The 26,069-nt window shown below is 36.3% G+C and overlaps 1 protein-coding gene across 5 annotated transcripts in view; it reads right to left on the bottom strand.

The window, feature by feature from the left end:
• The window catches only part of HDAC9 (histone deacetylase 9), an 825,073-nt gene that overhangs the window by 41,902 nt on the left and 757,102 nt on the right, over positions 1 to 26,069 (bottom strand). For all 5 annotated transcript variants that reach the window (XM_032642337.1, XM_032642308.1, XM_032642307.1 and 2 more), the window contains one exon: positions 12,237 to 12,321. In XM_032642337.1, the coding sequence (XP_032498228.1) occupies positions 12,237 to 12,321 (85 nt within the window). The remainder of the gene's footprint in view (positions 1 to 12,236; positions 12,322 to 26,069) is intronic.

The raw sequence follows: 26,069 nt of genomic DNA, 5'->3' as shown, positions 1-26,069 counted from the left end.
TAATGGGCAAAAATTTGAGGAGAAACAGTATATTTGCATAATCTCAAAGTATCTTCCCAACGTATTTACTAATTCCAAAGGGAAATATTCTAACTTTATACTGAAGATCGCCTTAATCAAGTGATCCAGGCTAGGGCTAACCTTACCAATAATAAAACATATTGACATTATGTGCTGCAGATCTGATGCACTAAGAACGATACTGAATCACTGCTGTGGTAATCCTGCCAAAAATGCATATCCTCAATCTAATTATGAGGAAACGTTAGAGAAACCCAAGCTGAGAGACATTTTTCAAAATAACTGACCAGTACTCTTCAAAAGTGTCAAGGTCATAAAAGGCATAGAAAGACTGAAGAACTGTCGTAGTTGAGAGGAGACTGAGACATGACAACTAAACGCAATGTGTTGATTATAGACTGAATTCTGGAAGAGAATAAGGAAATTAGTGAAAAAACTGGTAGAATCCAATGAAAGACTATAGTTAACAGTACTGTATGACTATTAATTTCTTAGTTCCTGTAACTGTGATATGGTTTTGCAAGATGTCAACTTAAGGGAAGCCAGGGGAAGGTTATATGAGAATTCTATAGTGTATTATATTTGCAAGTTTTCTCTATACTTAAAATTATTTCAAAATAAAGTTTAATAAAATCACTTTTTAAATCTGGCAGTAAAAATGCCACTGGTGACCACAGTGAGATTGAAACCAGAATAGAGTGGTTCCAATAGGGATTTCTAGCTGTGAAAATGAAGATAACTAGATAGAAACTTTTTTCAAGAATTTGTTCCTGGAGGGTTTGAGAGAAATAGGATGGTAAACTGGGGAAGGAGTGAGGCTGTTGGAGTTTGTTTTTTAAGATGAGAGATTTTAGGTTGTTTAATTGTTGATGAGAATGAAGAATTCAAAGAAAGCAGTTTGGTAGCTGCAATTTACTCCAAGAAAAGGTTATTGCTGAGATTGCCAGCAAAGGTGAAACAGATGGAGGTTTGAGGAGAGTGAAATTTGAAAAAGTAGTTTGAGAGAGGCAGTGAAAATTGACCTGAGAAACACAGCAGGATTATAATGGGCCCACTTGAGTTTGGTGTTCATAAACTTACAGGAAATCAAATTGCTATGATTCGTGACAATCTCAAGCAGACCTGTTTATTTACATCCAGTGTTAGAGAAAGTTCCTTGTAGACTATATTCAGGGTTGAGACTTCATTAGATTGGTAAAGTAAAAGGGCAAGATTTTTAAGGCAGATTAAAGGTAGAAGGGCAAATGGATTTAAGAGTTAGTGTTTTTAAGCTGGACATAGAAGTGAAGAAAGGAAAGGGATAATGAATTAGAAAAAATGACAAATTAAAATAAATGAAATAAAATACAAAGTCTTAGGTGTGTGGGTCAACAATTCTCTATGCGTCTCATGTATCCTTCTCTGGCAAGATATGCCTGCTAGTACTGGTTTAGAATTCATTTTTTTCGGGTCTGCTAAGACAGTAACAGATGGTCATCTGCTCTCCAGGTTCCTATTATTTCCTTTTGCATTCTTCATCCCTATGAGTGTATGTCTTAAAAACAAAACAAAGCAAAACAAAACAACAAAAAAAATCCTCTTAATTTTTAGTGGAGTTTTATGGAGGAGTGAAAGTAAATGAATATTTTAAATCTATTATCATTACTTGAAACTATGCCCCTCCACCATTTTAACCCCACAAATAAAGTTTATTATTCTCTGTTTCTCTTTTCTGCTGACTTTCCCTAGTGGCTTGTGTCCTCGTGCATTTTGCTTTATTCATTTATTTAAATATGTATGTATTTATTTACTTGAGCTCGTATTCTGTTGAATTTGATCTCTGCATATACTGAGGGTCTAAATTAGGGATACTTCCTCCAGAAAGGAATTGTATTTACTTCCTCCAGAATTGAGGAGGAAGACAAAACCTCTTTAGTATCTATCAAACTCATATCCCTAACTTCGATGCAGACTTCAGGCTTTTTTGTGCAGTTATAGCACTGATGTCATCATTTGCCCCAGGGATACTCTCCCATTTTGTGTTACTTATTGATTACTGCTCGCTCCCTATTAAATTTCAGTTTATGTTTTCTTTTTCCCTCATATTCCCTTATGTTCTAGGAAGCCCACTAATGGATTAAAATAGTCTGTTTTAACGTATGCAGAAGCTATTTAGGAGAGGTCTATTCTAGTGTCTATCCTGGGATACTTGGGAACAGGAAGTCTGGTGGAACTCTGTTCTTATCTGTGAAATGAAGTGGGAACAGGAAGGTCATAGCCAGACCAGGGTTCAAATGTTGGTTTTAGTGCTATTAGTTGACAGACTTCCAATGAGTGATCTAAACTTGTTAAGCCTCAATTTATTCATGAACAAGATGAGGAAACTAATTATGCATTGCAGAATTGTGTGAGGACTAGAGATTATATGTACATATATACTTTATTTATACATACGCATATATATAATCTATGTTTGTGCATGTGTGTGTATAATGTATATATAAATACCTAACAAATGATCTTCCCCAAACTTGACCTTCGAGCACACCATAATGGTATTGCATGTGTGAAGTGCATCTGGGTGCTAACAGCTGAGTATAATCAGAAAGCATTTCTGTCCTTAAAGAGTTTTCAGTCCTAGAAAGATGCATAGTTTTATTTAGACTCTTGGTGTGATTAGTTCTGCCTTAGTAGAAACATGAGTGAAAGAAAACTCATAATTATAGATGTAGTTGGAATTAAAAAAAAATTCCAGACAAGTTAAGTCTCTAAGCAGATGGCAGGTTTTCCTTTTAATTCTGGTATATTCTAGTATTAGTGCTCCACCAAACAATAATCAGAGTCTCAACATTTCAAGAGAATGGTTAATTAGGAGTTCAAAATCAACTTTCAAAAAGCCATGTGTACAAGGTTGACCTGGCTCTGATACAAGCAAGGGTTGGCGGGGTTAATAGTGGGAAAATGTCTAACGCTGCTTTTCTTCAATGAAGGTCGGCCTGGCCCAGGGCTGCAACGTCAAGGCCTCTGTCTAAAGCCAAAAAATCTATGACAAATAGCAGCTCACACCTGACAACAGTCAGGGTTTTAAACTCAGCAGGGCAGGGATTTGAAATTCTGCCAATCCTTGCATTTCTGTGTGATTAGATGTATTTTGAAAGTTTACAAGGGACTCCAGAGTGGATTCATAGCTCCATGGCTCCCTGCAACTTGGCACTGCCCTTCTAAAACTGACTGTGGCTAAACCTCAATTAACCAGAATGTCCAAAACTCCAAATCTTCAGAACCAGAATGTCCAAAACTCCAAATCTTCAGTTTAACTGATTTCCCCCCTAAACCTGTCACTTTTGGATGAAACAGAAAAAAGTGCATACAAAAAATTGCAAAAGGAATTAATTTCTTTGTGAGCTAGAATAACGTAATGGCAAACACCACAGACTCTGGAGCTAGAATGCCTGGTTTATGAGTTTGCTTTTGTCCATTTAGTAACTATGTGTTCTTGCAAAGTATTTAACCTAGATGTGCCTCAGTTTACTTGATTGTAAAAGGGGAATGAAAATAGTACCTACCTCATAGGGTTGTTAAGTAGATTAAATGATTTAACTTACATTAATAAGAGTGCTTAGAGCAGTGCCTGGCACACTGAAAACACTCAGTAATTGTTATTTTATTACTTGTTAACAGCTTACAGGGTTTGCATTGTGTAAATAATTTCATCCAATATGCCTCCATAACTTTACTGTGGAGAAAACTGATATTTAAGATGGGTGCTCCAAATTTTAAGCCTTTCAATCAGCAGTTTCTTTTTCTTAAGTCTAATATTCATCTTTCCTTGCAAACCTTTTCTTCCTCTACTGTTCCCCATCACAGGAGGTGACATCAGTACCTACTCTGTTGTCCAAGCCTGAAACTTAGAAACCATTAATCCTCTCCATGCCTATTAATTACATACGAAGCCAGCTCTACTTCTGAATTAAACTGTTCACATTTGACAGTAAGTTCTGCTAAATCTCCTGTCCTTACTGCAGGCATAGTGATCTTCTGAAATGCAGGTTTGATCATGTTCCTTCCCTGCTTGAAATAAATCATTAAATCCTTATGAGTTAAAAGCCCATTTTCAACATCATGCATATCTCTTGTTCTTCTCCCCTGGGTCTGAAGAGGATGAAGGTGGAGGAGAGAGGGAAAGACAGAGAGATAAGGAAAAAAGGTAGAAAATCAAAACAAGAAGGGACAAAAAGAGAGAAGAAAAACTGAGTGTGGGTTAGCATTTGGGTGTGGAGTCAAGAAGCTAGAGAGTTAGTGAAATGATTTATGCAGTGCTTGTTGCCATCTGGGGAAACAACCCTTTAATCTATGCGCATAGCCCCATGAGGTCAAAATCTTGGACAGTTTCCTCACAACAAGAGATGTACACAAATTCCTTTCAGATTAGAAACAATGTGATTTTCTCCTGGATCCTCTGATGTAAATGCCCTTTCTCCTTGGGAAGGGGGTATGTAGAGGGTATTAAAGTAATGGAAGGAGATGGCTGAGAATGATATTTCACATAAAAGAAGAAAATGACTGTCATCTTTAGAGCAAGGTTTATCTTACTTTAATAGCTTTTTTTCATTAATTACTATCCAGATCTCTTAATTACCAAGAGAACTGGATAGCACCTTCTCTGATTATCCACTCTAATACAACATCAACAGTGTCTGTATTTTATTTTTACCAACAGTTATCTCCATTGGAAATAGAGTGGAAATGAAATCAACAAAATTAACATTCCTTTGTTTGTTTCCAACATCAGTTGTTACTTCTAAGGGTAGTTCCTGGAACAGAGGATATAGAGTAATAATAAGAGAAGCAGATTAAGGAAGAGGGGGAGAAGGAAAAGAATAACAACAAAAAGAGGAAAAGGAAGTCATTCATTCAATAACACATATTAAAAACATAAGTTAAGCAGAATTCTGACAAGGAGTTGGTGTCAACTATACTTGCCTCAGATCTCCCAGAGAAAATTTGATTTCATTTTTTTTCCCCCTAGAATGGGTGAAAGGTGTGCTCTGCCCATTGTAGCTGCCTGAACCATGTGGATAACTGACTACCTCATAGTCAATTACATAGTTACATGGTGTATTCTCCTGCAGTGAGATAATCATATCCCTTTTCATATTGGTCTCAAAAGTTGGATAAATTCAGAAGACCATAAATGCAATTCTCATTGCCCTAAATAATAATGTGTGTCCTGTGTGTGGGTGAGTTTTAAAAAATACAGATAAATTTAGCCATAGTGACAAATTTTATATGCAGGAGGCATGGATGTTGTTTCTCCACTGATACACAACAAGTTTGACAAAAACATACGGTGACACTGCAATTACTTACTTACTTACTCTTCCTCATTCTGGCCTATGTCACCAGTTTTCTGTGGTTGGCATAATAAGGAATTCTAAGAAGACCTCAATCTACTAAACAAGGGAAGAATTCCTAGAGTGGGAAAAAGATGAAAGTGGGGGTAAAGGGAAAAACTGCCTACTGTTCTTTTATGACTCCGCTTCTGATCTGCCATCTTGTTGCCACAGTGGCACCACCTTAGAAAATCGGTGTGGTGATATGTCATGTCATTCCTCTGGAAATTCCTTAGGAAAGTTAAGTGGCTAGCTCATCGTCACATGGCTGGTGAGGATTATACTGAAATTCATATCATTTTAAAACCCTCCACACTAGTGTTTTTCAACTTATCAGCTGCAAACCACTGGAGGGTTGCAGCAAAATTTTAAAAGAATCCTCAAATCCTTGTGTACACATATATTTTCTTGATCCACAATTCAAAAGATACTATGATTATCGTTATTATCATGCAGGAGGTCTACAAAATTGGTTGACACTTAAAAGGAGTACTCTTCTTACTAAAAAATTTAAATAAATAAAAGGAAACCATGACTATATACTTGTGGTTTTCATATTTTGAGGTTTCATAGATCAATATCAACATCATTCATTATATGTTTTTCAAACTTAAAATTATAGTCTTTCAAACTAAATAAATTTAGTTTTGTGGAAAACTCGCTTCATGGTTCTTCCCTTCAAAATCAGTGAAAATGTTATCACGGGCCAGGACTAGTGTGAAACATGACATTTGGGAATCTTGCTTCTCACCGTACTATGCAGAAAAAGGTAAGAGTTCAACGGACTGTGAGTTGTTAGGGTGGGTTTCAGGAAAGCCTATATACATATGAGGGTCCTTTATCCTACTCTGGGCTGACTTTTACCTGGCATTGCTTGCTGGTGATTACAGCTGGCCAGTCAACTCTTAGAACTGCCATCTCCAAGCTTAGCGATGGAAATGGTAGCTCACAAGCAGTTCATGTGCTTTCTAACTTAGAAATGATTCATCATTGTGGGTTGTGAAAGAGAGTGAAGAAATGTGCTCTCATATAGATTTTTCCTGCACTTCTTAATCTCTTGTTCTGTATGACCTAACCAAGAAGTATAACCTTAGTTGAAAAGTCAATCTAGGCTAAGGAAAAAAGAGTGTGGCAAATACTGACATACTGGCTGATTCATTCATTCAACAAACATTTGCAGAGCACCTACAACATTCCAGAACTGTGCAGAGGACACAGCGATTAAAAGCAAAGAACACCAGCAAAAACAATCTCTGCCATGAAAGCACCCAGGAAATGCACCTAATCTAGAATAGGGATGAATGGGGATTCATAGACGGCTTCCCAAAACAGAGAACATCCAAGCTAAGTCTTGAAAACTTAATAGGGATGAGGCAGAAGCCTTTGTTAGCAGAGTGAACAGCATGTGCAAACATGAAGCTTCTTGTCCATTACCTCCCTTTTGTTATTTCAGAGATGGTTGATCTTTGTATACACCCACCATCTGAAGATGAAACCAGCCCCTGACCTGTCAGGGGTGGGGGTCTTTACCTGTCAGGAGAAATAGGTGCCCTGCTGTTGCCTTGTAAGGCCTTTTCTTCTCAGCTAAATAAGTAATATAAACAAGAACAGGACAACAGGGATGATCCTGCTGCAAAATACTCACATACATGTGGCCAGGCAAAGGGCCAATGCTAATCACGGCCTCCAGCACCTGCATACCCTCAGCTGTGGGGCTCAGTTCTCAAAGAAATACACATAAGGCCTGTCAGCACCTTGCCGTCTGCCTTGGGACAAGGATATCTAGGAACCTGCCTGAATGTTTCCCACATGCTACAAGGCCTGTTTTTCAACATTTACATACTTTTCTGGTACAGTAGTCCCAAACCCTGGCACAAAAGAATCCTTCAGAACCTGGACTAGGGGGTGAGCTGAAATTCGAACACCTCCTTAAGTTGAAAGGAGGCACCTGGGTGACACTTAGAGACACGTGAAGAGAAGGTTCCTCTGTTAAAGGCTACCTTCAAGGCAGGCTTCATAAACAGGCAACCTGTGCAGTTGCAAAGGACCCCATGTTCAGAAGGGCTCTCAGGCTTGGTTCAATGCTCGGCTGGCATCTTCTTGAAATTATTAATAATTTTTAACAGGGAAGCATTTACACATCTTCATTTTGCACTAGGATCCACAAAGTTTTAGTGAGTCCTGACTACCTACCCTGCCAAAGGCAAAATGGGGAGCCTAATCAAGGGCCTGGAGTTCTACACGAGCATGTGAAATGGAAGTGTGTTATAAAACAGAGAAAAATAAAATTGAGAGTTCAATTTTATCATTTCTAAGGAAATATAGCATTGTTTGTTAAGTCAGGTACCCACAATTTTGATTTTCCAAGCCATTATGAAGTTTGTTACTCTGAAATACCACTTTCTTTTATTGCTTTGTAGACTTTATACAATCCCTTTCTGTTTCTTTAACCTGGAAGAGTAGCCCCAACTAAAAAGAGAATCACCATATGACCCAGCAATCCCACTACTGGGCATATACCCTGAGAAAACCATAATTCAAAAACAGTCATGTACCACCATGTTCATTGCAGCTCTATTTACAATAGCCAGGACATGGAAGCAACCTAAATATCCACTGACAGATGCATGGATAAAGAAGATGTGGCACATATATACAATGGAATATTACTCAGCCATAAAAAGAAACGAAATTGAGTTATTTGTAGTGAGGTGGATGGACCTAGAGTCTGTCATACAGCATGAAGTAAGTCAGAAAGAGAAAAACAAATACCTGATGCTAACACATATATATGGAGTATATACAAAAAAAAAAAGTTCTTAAGACGCTACGGGCAGGACAGGAATAAAGATGCAGACGTAGAGAATGGACCTGAGGACACAGGGATGGGGAAGGGTTAGCTGGGATGAAGTAAGAGAGTGGCACTGACATATATACACTACCAAATGTAAAATAGATAGCTAGTGGGAAGCAGCCACTTAGCAAACAGGGAGATCAGCTCCGTGTTTTGTGACCACCTACAGGGGTGGGATAAGGAGGGTGGGAGGGAGGAGATATGGGGATATATGTATATGTATGGCTGATTCACTTTGTTATAAAGCAGAAACTAACATATCATTGTAGAGCAATTATACTCCAATAAAGATGTTTAAAAAAAAAAAAGAGTAGCCCCAAAGACACACAATTCAGAGAAACACATAAAAATGTACCACACAGTGGTCAAAGCCACAGTACTGAAGCACTTTCTCTGTACAGATTTTCACCCTATGTCCCAACTGGTGAGAGATCACTGTAATCTTGTGTTTATCTTCCCTTTTACAACCTCAACCCACCATTCAGTTCCTTCTCAACCACAACTTGAGTTCTCCTTGTGGTGATGCTACTCTCAGTCTTTTTTGGTAAATATTTTTTTGCATCACCAGCACCTTGATTTTCATCAGGACTGGCTACATAATTAGCAAGGCTCAGTGCAAAATGAAATGTGGGCTCCCTGTCACAAAATACAAATTAGTGAGAATTTTAAGGCAGCAAGAGTAACAGCATTAAACCATGTGTAGGGCCCTTTTAAGTGTGGGGCCTGTGTGACTACACTGGTTGAAAGCCCATGAAGCCAGCCTTGCTTCTCCCCGGCCAGAATTGGTCAAGTACCCACTCCTTAACTAATCACTGGTAAGTGGGTTGACAAGTTTAGCCTTGGACTAAGAACAGCTCCTTTGGGCATAAGTTCATCCTCCCCTGATCTGTACTGTATCTGGCGGCAAGGATTCATGTGTGAAACCAGGCTTCTTCTGAGTAGACATGAGGAACACATAGTTACTGAGTAGCCAACAACAGTACCCACTATACCATATACTGTATCCATGACTCAGGAGGAGGCATTCTTCTTCAGAAGCTCTCTTTGATGCAAGTTTTGTTTCCCTAGGGCCTTGAAGAGTTATTCGAATCAATCCTGCTCAAATCTTCCAACTCTCAATTCCCAGGTTTCCATGCACTTCAAACCTCATCTCTGGTACCAACCCTGCCTGCAGGTAAAAGTGGGGGTGAGAAGACACGGTTCCATCTTCTTGATAATTATCATATAATTAAGGAACCATGACCGAAAGACCATAAAACATACAAAAACTCAGATAATAGAAAAATTTTAAATAAAAATACCACTTAAAATCTACACGTTAGTGCGGAGACTTTACAGAAGTACTGGATTAACAAGCTCTGGGTGGAATCTTCAATATGAGTTTAGGAGGAAATAGATTTTTTAAAAAATTTATTTATTTTATCTTTGGCTGCATTGGGTCTTCGCTGCTGCACGCAGGCTTTCTTTAGTTGCGGCAAGCGGGGGCTACTCTTCGTTATGGTGTGCGGGCTTCTCATTGCAGTGGCTTCTCTTGTTGCGAGCACGGGCTCTAGGTGCGAGGGCTTCAGTAGTTGTGGCACACAGGCTTCAACAGTTGTGGTGTGCAGGCTCTAGAGTGCAGGCTCAGTAGTTGTGGCACACGGGCTTAGTTGCTCCGTGGCATGTGGGATCTTCCCAGACCAGGGCTCGAACCCATGTCCCCTGACTTGGCAGGCAGATTCTTAACCACTGCACCACAAGGGAAGCCCCAGAAATAGATTTTTAAATCGGGGAAATGGTCAGTGTTGGGTGTTTGAAATGCATTTTGGAGCAAAAGACAGAGATTCACAATCCACGGGGGCAGAATTCTTATCTAGCCAATTTTGATAGTTCAGTGAATCCTTTTCAAGAGTCAAACAGGTTTGTTTGGCTAAAGTCGACTGTACAAGTCACTCAAAAATGTCAGTGGTGAAAGGAAAACCATCATGCAGTGGAAAGTCATTATTGGCAAGTTAGATCCAATGCAACAGACAACAGCATGGTTTCTAAAGACATATGTAAACCATGAATTTTTATACCTATGTGAAAATTGAGTCTTTTGCTTCTGTTATTTCCTTCAGAACATTCACTCTTTCTTCATCTGGCCAAAATCCTGTTCAGACTGAGACAAACTGGGACCTGGGACCCTTTGCTGCACTGCTGTAACGCTTGCACCTGGACACACCTCTCTTCAAGCAACAAAATACAAAGAAACTACATGGGACTAAAAATAACTGCCTGCATGCCCAGTTGGGGCAATTCTGGACAAAAGATACAAAGGGACCAAAAAACCCAAGAGCCACTTTTGAAGAGCCTGGAGCAAAAGCAGGGGGTCAGCAGCAAAAGCAGGGTACTGCACATGCTCCCTGCACACACCACCACCTAAGCAGCGGGCCAAACAAACACCTAAGCCACTCTTCTGGCCCGACCCCTGGACACAACCCTATCCTCAACCTCATATAAAGAGCAAGCTTACCCCCCCTCCTCAGCGAGCCAGCAAACAAAGGAATCTGTTGTTTGTTTTTGCTCGGGGCTGCTGCAGCAGGGGCCCCAAGAAAGCCTAGCCTGAATTTCTTGTCTGGCCCCTGATCAATTTCTATTGATTAAGGAGGCCAAGAGCCCTGGTCGGTAATAAGACCTTAAGACCAAGGTCAGGCCCTAACACCACCAACGAGCCTTCCTCAAACCTTCCGTGAACCTTCCTCACTTTGCAGTACTTCTCCTTCTGGCTGCAAGGGACTTAAGAAAACGACTGTTTCTTGTCTATGATCTCAGTGCATGTTGTGACTTCTATTGAAATGATCTATTTTAGTGCCTCTCACACACTGGACTGTAAACTCCCTAATGCTAGAAACTGCCTTATTCCTCTTCTGTGCCTTGCCTTGATAAGTGCTCAAGTTATCATGTATCAACATGTAATAAGTATTTTAAGAATGCTTATTGAAAGTGATGTGATCATAATATACATAGGAACAATAATTTTTAATAGTCTGTGTATATAATGGAAAAACAATACTCAGAAAAAAAAAGAATCGTATGTGTAAAAAGTAGATATTTTTTATGCTGCTGGTCACCTTAATGAAGTATTAGATTAGATTGCATAAGCACCAGATGAACGGATAACATAGAACCCCAGTCACAACCATATCTCCAAGTTACTACTGAGCAAGCAAAGACAAGGACTCAGAGATAGATGGAAGGTGGCTTCTCCAGCGGTGTTAAAAAATGCTTCTATAAAAGAGCAGCAAAGCTAAGGGTTTTCTGATCCTCCTTCACACTTAATTTTGCCATTTGGTTTTCCCATTCATGCTGACTTTCATGTCAATTTGTGCTTGCTTTCAGTATGTGTGTGTGTGTGTGTGTGTGTGTGTGTGTGTGTGTGTGTGTGCGCGCGCACGTGCGTGCGTGAACGCTCATGCATGTTATCATCTAAAAAAGAATAATTCCTGAGAAAGTAACAGTGATGTGAAAGGAACTGGGATAGTAAAAAGGTCTCTGACTTTTCCTTTTTGTTCAGTTGGATTTTCTAGTAGGCTCTCTCGTGAACTTTTTCCTCTATTGACAAACTTAAAACCAGTAAATGACTGGTGAATTCCAGCATCACTAGGAGATAACTTACCTCAGTTAAGACTGGACAATATAATCACAATTTCTATGTTAATTTCATAGCTCTGAGTAGATACTTAGTGGCAGTAATGGAAAAAAATCCAAACACTTTTGGAAAATAGGAGAAAAACAAGGTTCTAAATCTAGAGTCTCTGAATTTCGTTATCAGTGTGAGATAAGATTGCCACATTAACAGCAAGACAACAACACATTTAGGTATGAATACGTAATATGTGGAAATTATAATTACTTTAAATATATTCCTTATATTTGAGAAGCTCAAATATATTTTTCATGTGCTCTAATTCTCAATATAAGCTTAATTAGTACCTTATTAGAAATATTAAAAAAATTTAAGGACATACTTTGAATTTCAATGATCTTCTGTAAAGAAATAACAGCATTCATATTCGGAGTTTGTTGGAGAATATCTTCTGCAAGTGGCTCCAGCTGCAAGAATGGTAAATAATGATATGAGCAGAACATTATGACTTTATAGTAAGTTTCACAGAAGCAAACTAAATTGAAACAACCTAAAAAAACAGCCTGCTCCAAGAACTACTTAACATTTTGCTGATACCAGTTCCAAAAGTGTAGCCAGTTTTATTTTCTGTTTTGCAGCAATGTAATTGAATTCCAAGGGGATTTTCTACTGGTCACAAAACTAATCTATGAAGTCCCTGAAGCAGGTGCATGTCTGTGTATTATTCATTAAAAATCCGAGTTATTTGTGTAATTTTTGTAGGTTCCTGACAAACCAAATTCCATCATGTCTGTATATGCAGCTGGGCCCTGCAAAGGAAACCTCAGGGAAGTTGAAGTAGACAGAAGGTGGGCCGTCTATTATCCATATTTTCATGGTGCTTTTACACCTAACTACCTTACACTTTTGGACACTTCACAGCAGAACGCCACGAGACATAGCTGCTCTTATTCAACTGCTATTGAATAAGTAGTAGAGAAAATGCTCAAATAAAACCAAAAGTAAAATAACTGTACATTTTCATTTAACTTCCACTGTATTCACATCTATGCAGATAGCCATGTGGAAGCACAGGACAAATTCCTGTCTTGCAAATCTATCCTGATCTTCTGGAATTACACTGATTTTTCATGGGGAAGCTCAGCAAACATTGTTTTGCAAGAAATGAAGAAGAGCTTTAAATAATTTATGGAGTGTTCTGGCAGAACTAAATCTGATGATGCATCCCTGGGAATACCTTGGTGATGTGGCTCTGTGTGGAGCAGGACAAACTGCATAGCAAAGCACTTGCAAACAAAATAGCTGTCCAGCTACTGTGACCCAGAAAGCGAGGAAAGTAATAGTAAAAAGGGATTAACAACAACTAAGATGTTTTCTTAGAAAGTTTAAAGTTAGTAGTCTCAAATAGGCCAAACTATTACATGGCAAGAATGGGAAACGATGTCACTAGACACTGTGCTAAAACATGAACCCATCTATGTCTCTTCATCTGTAGAAAAAAACTAAAAAACTCAGGGATTCCAAGTTTCCACAGAATGTGTGAGTGAATCTTCCCCCCAGGGTCTCTCTGAATTGATTATTCTATACTTTAATCATGGAATCTAAAACAATAGCACCTTTCTTCCAGATGCCATAGGATAACAGACTAGCTCAGGGATATTTATACATGGGTAAATTCACTAAATATAACTTTCCAGAGTGTTTTTCTTAGCTGCCAAAGAAAAACATTTAAAACATCAAAAGGTTTACTTGCAGTACAGTTTGGCAAGAGGAAAAAAAAAAAACCCACAGTGTCAGTGAAAGGTTCTGCAATCTTAAACTCTTAAAATTTGTTAAAAATCATTTTTAAAAATCTGGTATTTCAGATAGTATCTTCAAAAATATGTTATCCTAGTAACACCCTCTTAACTCAGAGGAATTGCTGAATCATAAACGGAAGGTTACTTGGAAAACTCTTACTCAAGAATTAGACAGGGCTGAGCTACCTTGCTCATAAATAATCTTTCCTTTCACTTCTCTCTCAGGGCTTAGAGAAAAATTTTAATAGAAATCAGGTAGGCTTTATTAACAAAATGTTCTGAAATATCACTCTATGTTCAAATACTTAAGAATAAAAGCACAACGTAGTATGAGCATATTTAGTTCTTAAACAAGCTTTCCTGAGACTTCAGGGTAAAATGCTGACAAACGGAAAGGTGCTAGCTACTGGAAAGAAAGCTACAGGCACATCATTAATGTAAAAACCTCACTTCTGGATCGCTCTCACATTAGGTCCGTGGGCTATTTTTAGGACCTGAGTTATGTAGAAAGTAAACTTGATGCAGAGTGTTGAGAGTAAAAATACAAACAACCCTAAACCTCCAATTTGGAATTGTCAGTTAGATACGATAAAGTTGTGTCTACTTATGAAAGCAACCTAGAGAATTAAGGCAATTACATTGATAATTTAAGCCTCCCAAACCATTTCCCTGCATATTTTAGGTGAATGTCATTTAGAGGATTTAACCTTCAGTAAATTGCCCCAATTTGTTTCATTTTGAGTGTATACACACAGACAGAGCTGAATTCAGAAAGTTCTCAATGTAGGTTCTTTATTTTTTCTCTAGTAGCTCTGCTGAGAAGGTAATGGGTAATACTCTCAGCTGGCAAGAAGGCAAGCAGCATTTAGTCTGTTTTCATAATATTAAAACCTTGTATAGAGGGACCACAGAATTGAGTTGTCTTTTCTAAACGAGTTTGTTGATTTAATAATTCACAGTTATAAGCACTAAAAACATCTGACTGAAGCATCTGTTTAATAAATATTTGAGTATTGGTCATTATTAATAAAATCTAATAACTAACTGTAATAAAGTAATATTAAACAAATAGTCATATTTTATAACTTTGGAGCAAAAAATAAGAATATACAGTAAAGCTGTGTTATATATCTAGTTTGGCCGATAAGATGTAGCAAAAACACTGGCAATAAGGCTAATCAATGTTAGTAAGAGTTATTAAAAGATAAATAAGGAAATAATTTATGCAAACCAGAGAACTTCTGCATGCAAAAGTTATACTAAGATCAAACAGATGCAGATGTAGGAAATATCACACACTCATCACACCGTCTTTTTGCACAATTCCATCAAGTAATAATAGAGTTATAAGATACACTACATGATTTTAACACAACTTCTTGACATTTGAAGCTCTCATCTAGGTTTCCTATATCTAAAGCTTAAATGCAATCATTACTTACTGCAATTCTTTATATAAATTTTCGGGCTCAGTATAGGGATATTTACTTTTCTACATCTTTTACAGAAAGTTGCAATACCCTATTGATACAACTCAGATGTTTGTTAAGTTGCATATACCATGTAATTTCTAAGTACTACAGCTATTTTAAAACACCATAAAAGTTGGGGCCATTATCATGTTGTGAATAAATAATTTTCAGATTCTTTAGAATCAGATCATTTAAATCATCAAAAATCACTTTAGTTGGCTAAGATGCACTTATGGAAAAAGGCAAGGGTATCCTTGGAGAAGCTTGAGTAGAAGTTTTAAAACTCACTTTGTACTTATGAGACATGAAAATCATCTCTATTATTTTCATGATTGAGAAAAGAACAGAAGAAAAAAGCTAAACAGATTTTGCAAAATATAACAGATACAAGAGGACAAATGCACACATCAACCAAGCAAAGGATCTACTAAGTACTCTTAGCTTTTATATTATGTTTCCCAAATATGCCAAGTATACTTGGCATACTCTTATACCTTTATTTATTCTGTTCCCTCTGAATTGTATTTTCCCTATCCTTCTTTGAATTGGTGAAACCTTACTAAATCATTCAAGGACTAACACAAACACTGCCTGCTCTGAAATCTTTTCTAAAATCCTCTCTGATAGAGCAAACTGCTTCCACTCTTTGTCTCCTTTCCACACAAATTCTCTTGTTTATTACTCTACACATTATATTGTAGTCAGCCATGTGTGTCATTCTCTATTTTGTTGTGAGCAATTTAAAGGCAAAGATAGAGCCTGGTATATAATAGGCATTTAAAAAAAATGTTGAATGAATGGAGGAATGATTAATTGGAAGAAAACATGGGGAGATAGGCTTTATTTGGCTCGCCATAGCTAACAGACCTACATGGAATATGTTCTTCCACTTGGCTGTCTGCCATAATCAGGGTATGCTTTTAGACTAAAAGAATTGGGAAAACAACAGAGATAATTCATTTTTAAATCAAAATAATTGATTTTTAATTGATTTTTAAATTAACCATCCATTTTGTTAAACTAATTTATTAATTCCAATGATGTATAAACAAATAATTTTGTATAGACTTTATACAATCATATCTTCTGTGAATAATCAGAGATTTATTTATTCCACTCCAATCTTTATATTTTTAAATTTCTTTTTCTTACCCTATTGCACTGTCTAGGACCACCAGTGTAATGTTAAAATGAAGCACTAAGAGTGAATATCTTTGTCATGTTTTTTATTTCAAAGAAAAATTCTCATGTTTCACTTTTAAATCTGATGCATAATATAGGATGTTTGTAGATATCCTTTATCAAGCTAAAAGTTATTCCCAGTTTATCAAAAGTAGTTCATAATTGAGTGTCTAATTTATCAACAAATTTTTAAACATCTATTGAAATGGTTATATTTCTTCTTCACTCTCTTAATGTGGTAAATTATAACAACTTATTTTGGAATGTTAATATCCTACATTCTTGGCCTAAACACAATTATATTATGGGTTTTTAAGATAACGATGAACTGCTAATATTTTGTTTAGGGTTTTAACTGCTATGCTTTTGAGAAGGATTTTCCTGTAATATTCTTTTCTTATAACGTTCTTTTGAGCTTGGGTGTCAATAGTATATACTAGCCTCAAAAATCAGTTATGAAGTGTTCTCTTCCCATCTTCCCCTTTACTCTAAAACAGTATAAATTATTAGCAGAATTCACTGCTGAAGCTATATGGGCCTGGTGTTTTCTGTTGGTATATCTGGTATTGAAGATTCAATTTTGTTAATTATGGTAGCATTCAAATTTTCTTTTTGATTCAGTTTATTTTTACAAGAATTTTTCCATTTCAAATAAAATTTCAATTTTCTTTTACATGAAGTTTTTTTTTTAATATTCTCTTGTAATCATTTTAATACACTAAAATCTGTGGTAAAGTCTTTTTTTCATGCAGAGTACTGGTAATGTAGGACTTTTCTTTCAATCAGTCTTTCTAGAGTGCTATCAATTTTGTTAATTATTTCAAAGAACTAAAATTTGACATTTTAATTCTTATATATTATATGCTTATTTTTATTTCATTGTTTCTTTATATTTAAGTCACTCACTTCATGTTTAATTTGTTGCTTTGATTTCCTAATTTCTTGAGTTGTGTGTTTCTATCTGTAATTTTAAACTTTCTTCTATTCTAGTATATACATTTAAAGCTTTACATGTGTTTCCAAATTCAGCTTATACATATTACACTTTTTTTGATATTTCATATTTTCATAATTATTCAGCTCAAAATACTAAATTTACTGTGATTTCTTTGACACATAAGAGATTGAATTTGAAATCTCCAAATATATGAGATTTTCCAATTATGTTTTTATTTCAAATTATACAACCACTTTTTTAAAGTTTTGTTTTATACTTCATCTTTTTATTTTACATCACTGGTATTTTATTTTTTAACTTAATTTTATTGTAGTAAGAACACTGAACATGAGATCTAACTACTTAAACAGATTTTTTAATTGTATAGTACACTATTAATGACTATAGGTACAATGTTATAGAGCAGTTCTCTAGAGCTTATTCATCTTGCTTGACTGAAACACTATGTCCATTGATTAGTAACTCCCCAATTCTCCCTCTCCTCATGTGCTGACAACCACCATTCCACTCTTTGATTCTATGAATTTGATTATTTTATATACCTTATATAAGTGGAATCATACAGTATTTGTCTTTCTGCAACTGGATTATTTCACTTAGCATAATGTCTTCAAGGTTTATCCAAGTTGGTGCATATTGCAGAATTTCCTTCCTTTTAAAGACTGAATACTATTCCATTGTATGTATATACCATTTTCTTATTCATTCATCTGTCAGTGAACATTTAGCTGGTGTCCACATCTTGGCTATGGTGAATAGGGCTTCAGTATTCATAGTGCTAATATCTCTTTGAGATCCTGATTTTGATTCTTTTGGATAAATACCCAAAAGTGGGACTGCTGGATCACATGGTAGTTCTATATTTAATTTTTCGAGAGCTCTCTATACTGTTTTACATAGCAGTCGCACCATTTTGTATCCCCACCAACAGAATGCAAGCATTCTAATTTCTCCACGTCCTTGCCAACACTTCTTGTCTTTGGGTTTTTTTTTTTTTTTAAATAATCGTCATCCTGATATTCTGACAGATGTGAAGTGATATCTCATTGTGGTTTTGATTTACATTTCCCTGATGATTAGTGATGCTAAGCATTTCTCATATACCTGTTGGCCATTTGTATGTCTTCTTTGGAGAAATGTCTATTTAAGTCCTTAGCCCATTTTAAAATCAGGTTTACTATATTTTACTACTGAGCTGTTAAGAGTTCCTTATATATTTTGGAGATGAACACCGTATCAGATATATGGTTTGGACATATTATCTCCCATTCCATAGATTGCCTTTTTACTCTGTTGAATGTCTTCTTTGTTGTTCAGAAGCTTTTCAGTTTGATGTCGTCCCACTAGTTTATTCTGTTTTGTTGCCAATGCTTTTGGTGTCATATCCATGAAATTAATGCTGAGACCAAAGTCATAAAAGTTGACCCTTATTTTTTTTTAAGGATTTTTATAGTTTGAGGTCTTACGTTAAAGTATTTAACTACTTACCCATTTATTTTTGTGCATGGTATAAGATAAGGGTACAGTTTCATTCTTTTACAAGTGGATATCTAGTTTTCCTGATACTATTTGTTCAAGAGATTATCCCTTCTCTATTTTGTATTCTTAGCACTCTTTTGAAGATCAGTTGACCATATATGTGTGGATTTATTTCTGTACTTTCTATTCTGTTCCCTTGGTCTGTATGTCTGTTTTTATGACAGTACCCTACTGTTTTGATTACTGTAGCTTTGTAATATATTTTGAAATAAGGACATATGATGCTTCCAACTTCATTCTTCTTTCTCAATGTTGCTTTTTTATTTGTGGTCCTTTGTGATTCCATATGAATTTTAGAATTTTTTTTCTATTTCTGTAAAAAATGCTACAGTATTGGGATTTTGATAGGAATTGTAATTGCATCTCTTGATTACTTTGGGTAGTAAGGGCATTTTTACAATATTAAGTCTTCCAATCCATGAACATGGGATATCTTTCCATTTGTTATATAATATAGATTCTAGTTTAGTTTCACTATGAGAGATTATACTCTGTTTGAGATCCATTAGCTGAAACTTACTGAAACTTGCTTTATACCCCCAAATATGGTCTATTTTTGAAAACTTTACATGTGTCCTTGAAAAGAATGATATTCTGCAGTTACTGGGTAAAGCCTATTATTTATTTCAATTAGAGCAGGTTTATTAAGGTGTTTAAGTCTTATACATACCCCCCTTTTTTACTGTCTTCTTTCTCTATCAGCTGCTGAAAGAGGTGTCCTAAAGTCTGTCACTATGATTGTGGTATTAACTATTTTTCCATTTGTTTCATTCAACTTTTGCTTGATATGTTTTGAAGCTGTGTTATTAAAACACAATTTTAAGTTGTTTTATCCTACCAGTTAACAGAATATTTTACCACTATGAAGCATCTCTAACTCTAGTTCTTTTTTTGTCTTAACATCCACTAAAGTGATACTGATGGAGCCATGTAAGCTTTCATTCAGTAAGTTAATGTAGTTTAATTTTTATTCATTAAATTTTTTAAAATTAATTATTTTATCCTTGGCTGCATTGGGTAGTCATTGCTGTGCATGGGCTTTCTCTAGTTGCGGCAAGCGGGGGCTACTCTTCGTTGTGGTGTGCGGACTTCTCACTGCAGGGGCTTCTCTTGTTGTGGAGCATCGGCTCTAGGCACGTGGGCTTCAGTAGTTGTGGCAAACGGGCTTCAGTAGTTGTGGTGCATGGGCTTAGCTGCTCCGCGGCATGTGGTATCCTCCCAGGGCATGTGGGATCCTCCCGGACCAGAGATCGAACTTGTGTCCCCTGCATTGGCAGGCGGATTCTTAAGCACTGTGCCACCAGGGAAGTCCCTTTTCTTCATTTTTTATATTCAAACTTTATCACTATATCACAGAAAGTGTCCCTTTAAACAGCACTTTTTATTACTATGTGATAATCTTTGCTTTTATTGGTGAACTAAATCCATTTATATGTGTCTTGTGAAATTGCACAAGGTGATTCTAAAATTGTATATGAAAACACAAAGGGGACAAATGTAACCAAGACTGTCTTGAAGAAAAACAAACTGGGAGATTTGTTTTACTAGATATCAAGATTGCTTATAACTCTATGTAAGTGAAGACAGTCTGATAATGTCTCAAGGATAGATAATGAGACCTGCAGAAAGGACTAGAGTCTCCATGTATATATGGATAAAGATACCACTGCTGAGCCATAAGGAATGAATGGCCTTTTCAATAAATGGTACTTGATCAACTATGCATCCACATTAAAAAAAACTTGACTTCTAAATTATGCCATACACATATGCAATTCCTGAAGAACTGCACATCTGAATGTTCAAGTCAAAAATCTTTAAGAAGAGAATAGAGAGAATATTTTCATGATTTTGGGTATACAGAAAGAATATTTAAACAGAATACAAAAAGAACTAATCCCAAAGGAAATGATTGATAAGTTACTACATTGAAAATTATTTTTATTTATCAAAGGACATGATTAAGAGGGTAAAAAGACAGACAAGGTATTTCAACATATGAAACCAACAACAGAATCTATAAAGAACTGCTCAGGGCTTCCCTGGTGGCACAGTGGTTAAGAATCCCTTTGCCAATGCAGGGGACAAGGGTTCAAGCCCTGGTCCGGGAAGATCCCACATGCTGCGGAGCAACTAAGCCCGTGCACCACAACTACTGAGCCTGCGCTCTGGAGCCTGTGAGCCACAACTACTGAGCCCACGTGCCACAACTACTGAAGCTCGTGTGCTTAGAGCACATGCTCTGCAACAAGAGAAGCCACTGCAATAAGACGACCGTGCACCACAACGAAGAGTAGCCCCCACACTCTGCAACTAAAGAAAGACCACACAGCTACGAAGACCCAGCACAGCCAAAAATAAATAAATATAATAAATAAATTTATTTTAAAAAAAGACACTGCTCAAATAAGTAAGAAAATATCCATCTGAAAGTAAACAAAAACTTGAATAGGTGCTTCAAAAATGGTATGTACAAATAATAAATAGATGAAGAGCTGTTTTAGTTAATGAGTATTCTGGAAGAGCAAAGCCATGATGATATACTACTACACACACAACAAAAATGTCTAAAATTTTAAAAGACTGCTAATACGAAGTTTTGGAAGGACACAGAACAAAGGAAATAGTCATATGCTGCTGATAGAGTATGAACTGTGACAACCCCTATGGAAAGCCGTTTGGTATTATCTACAAAGATTAAATGCACGCATACCCCATGACCCAGCAATACTACTTTTAGATATATACTCAACAGAAATGTGTGTACAAATGTACCAAAAGACATTTATAAAATGTCTATCACAGTACTGTTCACAACAGCCCCCAAACTAGAAAAATTCCCTCTACTCATTAAAAGTAGAATCGATAAACCATGACATTGTCCTGGAAAGTCTTTTTATGGAATCTAACACTATATAATGATGAAAATGAATAAACTATAGTTTATTGCGCAAGTATGGATGAATCTCACAATGTTGAGCAAAAGAAGTTATATATATATAATCATATATATACGTGTGTGTGATTTCATGTGTACAAAGCTCAAAAACAGATAAATTAAAATCTTATGTTAGAAACCAGAAAATTGGTTACTTTCAGATAAGAGAAAGGAAGTACTGCTTGGGAAAGTGTGTATGTGATCTACTGAGGTGCTGACATTATTCTGTTTATTGACCTGGTTGACAGTTATATATGTGTTCTATTTGTGATATTTCATTGCATTGTACATTCACGTCTAATGCAGTTTTCTATATGAATATTATAACATCATTAAAAGCAGTTTAAAAAGAGGATATGTTTTATGACATAAGGGAATAGGGAAACTAAGTCTGGTTCTTGAGTCCATGCTTCTTCTACTATATTATGGTGCATCTAAGAAAAAAAGTGAGATTATAGGTTTTGCAGCAAGAACAAATTACATTCTTAGATACAGGCCACAAATTCACTTATAAAGGGAACTGAAAGTCCCCTATAACATGCAAAGCAACTCAGAAAAAAAGTGCAGAAAAGGTTCAGTTGTCAGGGTCAAAGATCTTGTGGAACACTGGAAGAATATGATGATCAAGACCAAGAGGATAAGGGAAGCAGAGTGCCATGAAGACCTGACTCTCCATGCTGAGGAACTATTCTGGATTCCCTAGTGAGGAGGGATTGGTGGTTAAAACTCAGCTCTCATTGAAATAATTATCTTAGAGATGCCTGCAATTAGTTGTATATGTTTAATTTGATTGCTTAAGTAAACCTGGATATAATTTTATCCATATTGTGATTCATGAGTCATTCTCAAAATAACCCCTTTTACTCATTTGGAGTCGTTAAAATTCTTGACCAAATAGATGCGAAACAAAAGTAAATCAGAATAGATTCTACTGATAATCAAGTTACTATACTGACACACTATTGCGATTGTTCAGACTGAGTCTGCCTGCAACCTACCTTCATATAGACAATGGTGATATCACACAGCAATAAAGATACATCTCTGGCCAAGAGAAGTGATATAAACCTAACAAGTCTTATGAGACTATCAGGAGGACCAAGAGGCAAAGGGTACAGTCATGGCCATTCAGCTCACAGGAGATACTGAAGGAATTCCCTTAATAAAATATGAGGGACAGCGGGGCTGGACTCTGAGATTATTACATGGTTATCATTCTATTAGTTGAGTTTTATCCAAAACTACCCCAGCCTAGATAAATGTAGGTTATACAATATATTGGCCAATGAATGGAAGGAGGAAGACTATGAGGAAGTGCCTCTATCCACTATCATATCCAAATAGTATACCACAGTTTCCATGGCACTTAACTATGGAAAGTTTGGACATGATGGCGTATTTAAGCATCTATGGCAATAACTAGCTAAATAATTAAAAATGAACTTAAAGGTAAAAAGAAGGAGGCATGGTGGTCTATTAGAAAGAGGATAATGAATACAATTAGTTGGATAATTCACACTATCAATATTTTGTTTAAACATTGAGGTAAGAGTGTAAATATGCAATATAATGAGAAAATATTCCAAATCACCCAGTTGAGTTAGGAAAATACTATATATATTAAAAGGTGCATGTTAAACTGAAGCTTCAATAACATTTAAGAGATGTGCGGTCAGTGCTTTATGTGTAGTTTCCTAATGTAATGCCCATAGTCTAGACATCAATTGTTATAAAAAAAGGCTTAATTCATCCTATAAGCAAAAAATCTTGTTTCCTTGTCCCTGTTTTTCAGATAAGTTTAAATCTGATAATTATACTTTGTAACTCCTCATGTTTCACTGTCTTATTCTTGTTTGTCTTACCCTCATTTGCTTTTTTGTTTTCTCTATTTAAATCTGCTGATATGCATGTTTTAAACTGTTTTCCCTCAATTATTTTGTTACGTAAAGGGATTTTTACTATACTGTGTTTGAAATATTGACTTTTCTGCTAAGACCTGTTTCATATCATGCAGCAGTGGTACAGTGGTAAATGTTTAACAGCTGACTGTCAAAAAAAATAGTTGTAATTTGTAGCATTTGCTGATTTCCATGGTGTAAATACTCCCACCATAGCCTATTTCAAGCTAACAATGTGATATCACTGAACTCAGATTTGAGCAGAGATGCACACACTTAGCACTCACAAGCCATTAAGAGACAGCTCTAACATATCACTAATAGGCTATTATTTTGTTTGTTGATAATTTTGGGGAAATTGTTCCTAACAATTATTTCCTTAATAAACTTTTGTTTTCTCGCATGAGATTGCCTTATTCAAAATGCACACACTGTTTTGTTGTTATTTTACCACAAAGGATGGGACTCATTTGTTCAAGTCTTCCATATTGTCCACAGGAATTCTAATTCCTTACAGTATTCCATTCCACTGATCCAATCTCATAATTCACCTTTATTCCACTCAAAGTATCCTCTCCTCTGCCACACACAAACAAGCCCAGAAAAGAGTCATCCACAATTCCAAGAAGTCTTAATGTCTTTATCTATGTTATCTCCACTACAAGAGAGAAATTCTTTGCTTTGATTTCAGCTTGTCAAATTATCATTTTTATTCAAGATCAAAGTTAAAAGTTACTTCCTCTATTAAAATACTCCTCCATCCTTATAGTTAAAAATAATGGGTCCTACATTACACTCCCAAAGTACTTTGTTTATATTTCTTTTACTTTTACTTGTATCAGAACTTACAGGTATAAAATTGATGTCCAATAAAAGACTACTGAATGAATAGACAGACAAATGAATATCATAACATGTTTACTTCACCACTGAAAAGAAATGTTTTCTCTCCTTTATTGGTAACCAGAACCCTAAGAAGTGTCCAGGTTCCCAGCCCACATTCCTTTTAACACCTTCTAAAAAGCCTAAAGACAATCAGTACAGAAGATCTGCATGATGGAGTTTTGAGTTATCCAGATAACTTCTAGTTTATTTGGCATTTGCTAAAACAGATAAACAGAAAACTCCACAATCACTTTGGCTCTACTACTCATAAGCTTTTAAGAAATGCAAATTCATAGGCTTTATCAATACAACAGAGAATATCTTCAAATAATATTTTCCAAAACATTTTAACTCTTTAGATTATCCATACACTTTTTCAGAGTGCGGATACGTTTCAAAGTCTAAGAAAAGACCATGAAAGACATTACTCTGGATTATCACACATTTTCCCTGTAGTCACTTCTCCCTCTCTCGACTCATGACTTGCAACTATTTAGGAGCTTGTAAGCTTTCCCAGATTCACACCAGTTCCCCGATGGAGTCAGCCATACATCATCTAAAGGATGAAAAAGATGGTAAAATGGCTCATCCATTCAAAATCTAATACAAACAAACCCCTGATGAGCAACTCAGACAACAACATCTCAACAGTTCACCTCAGCAGTGGTTGTCAACACTTAAGTCAATTCGAGAGATTTTTCAGCACCTTTAGAGCAAAAAGTCATCTTGGAAAGATTATAAACATACACAATCACTAAGTGTAGCCACTGTAGCTGAAATCAAGTCAAATAAAAGCAGCTGAGCCTAATCAACAGGAGAGAGAGAGAGAGAGAGAAAGGAGGGAAGGAAGAAAGGCCTAGAAGCCAAACCTTAATAAGAGTGAGGGAGATCAAGAAAAGACATGCTATAGACTCAAATGTTAAGTGCAGAACCTTCAGTACCAGAGGCTGTAGCATCATCTCAACAGCTTCCATGTCTATGGCAATTTTTTTTTTCTCTAACAAGCTTAAAACAGTCATTTATTCTGTTTTGACAGGTGGTCTTTTAATGGCCATGTTCTCAAGTCACTACTCAAGGCTCTTAGTGCTATATGTACTCTCCTTTCTTTTACCTATCTTAAGTTTTTCAATGTTTTTATTTTAAAGTCCATAGGAATGCCAACTGCTTAAGCTTTTCTCACCTCTTAAGAAAATTTCTTTCAGAGGAAGCAACCCAGGGTGCTGCTAATTGGCTTTGCATAACAGTAGGCAAATGTGGCCTTAAAGCAACTGTGACATTGTTTGCCAGCCAGCACAAATGCAGATTACCAAAATCAGTGTCTCTGAGAACCTCACAGATGTTTCTATTACTACAACTAACAAACGATGTGACTATTCACATAGGTATCTCTGATGCTAGTCCAAGCAACCCGATTCTTCACATTTAGATAGTCACTTTAATTTCTTACAATCCTCAAGCTGGAGTTTCTAAGTGCTTCATTAAAGAAGTTCAAAAATATTCATCATACAGTGACTGGACTGATAAATCTAAGTCCTGAACTTTGC

Source organism: Phocoena sinus, chromosome 9, assembly GCF_008692025.1.
Source record: "Phocoena sinus isolate mPhoSin1 chromosome 9, mPhoSin1.pri, whole genome shotgun sequence".
NCBI lineage: Eukaryota > Metazoa > Chordata > Mammalia > Artiodactyla > Phocoenidae > Phocoena > Phocoena sinus.
Note: the sequence above shows the minus strand (reverse complement) of the source record. Positions and strands in the feature narration are given on the sequence as shown.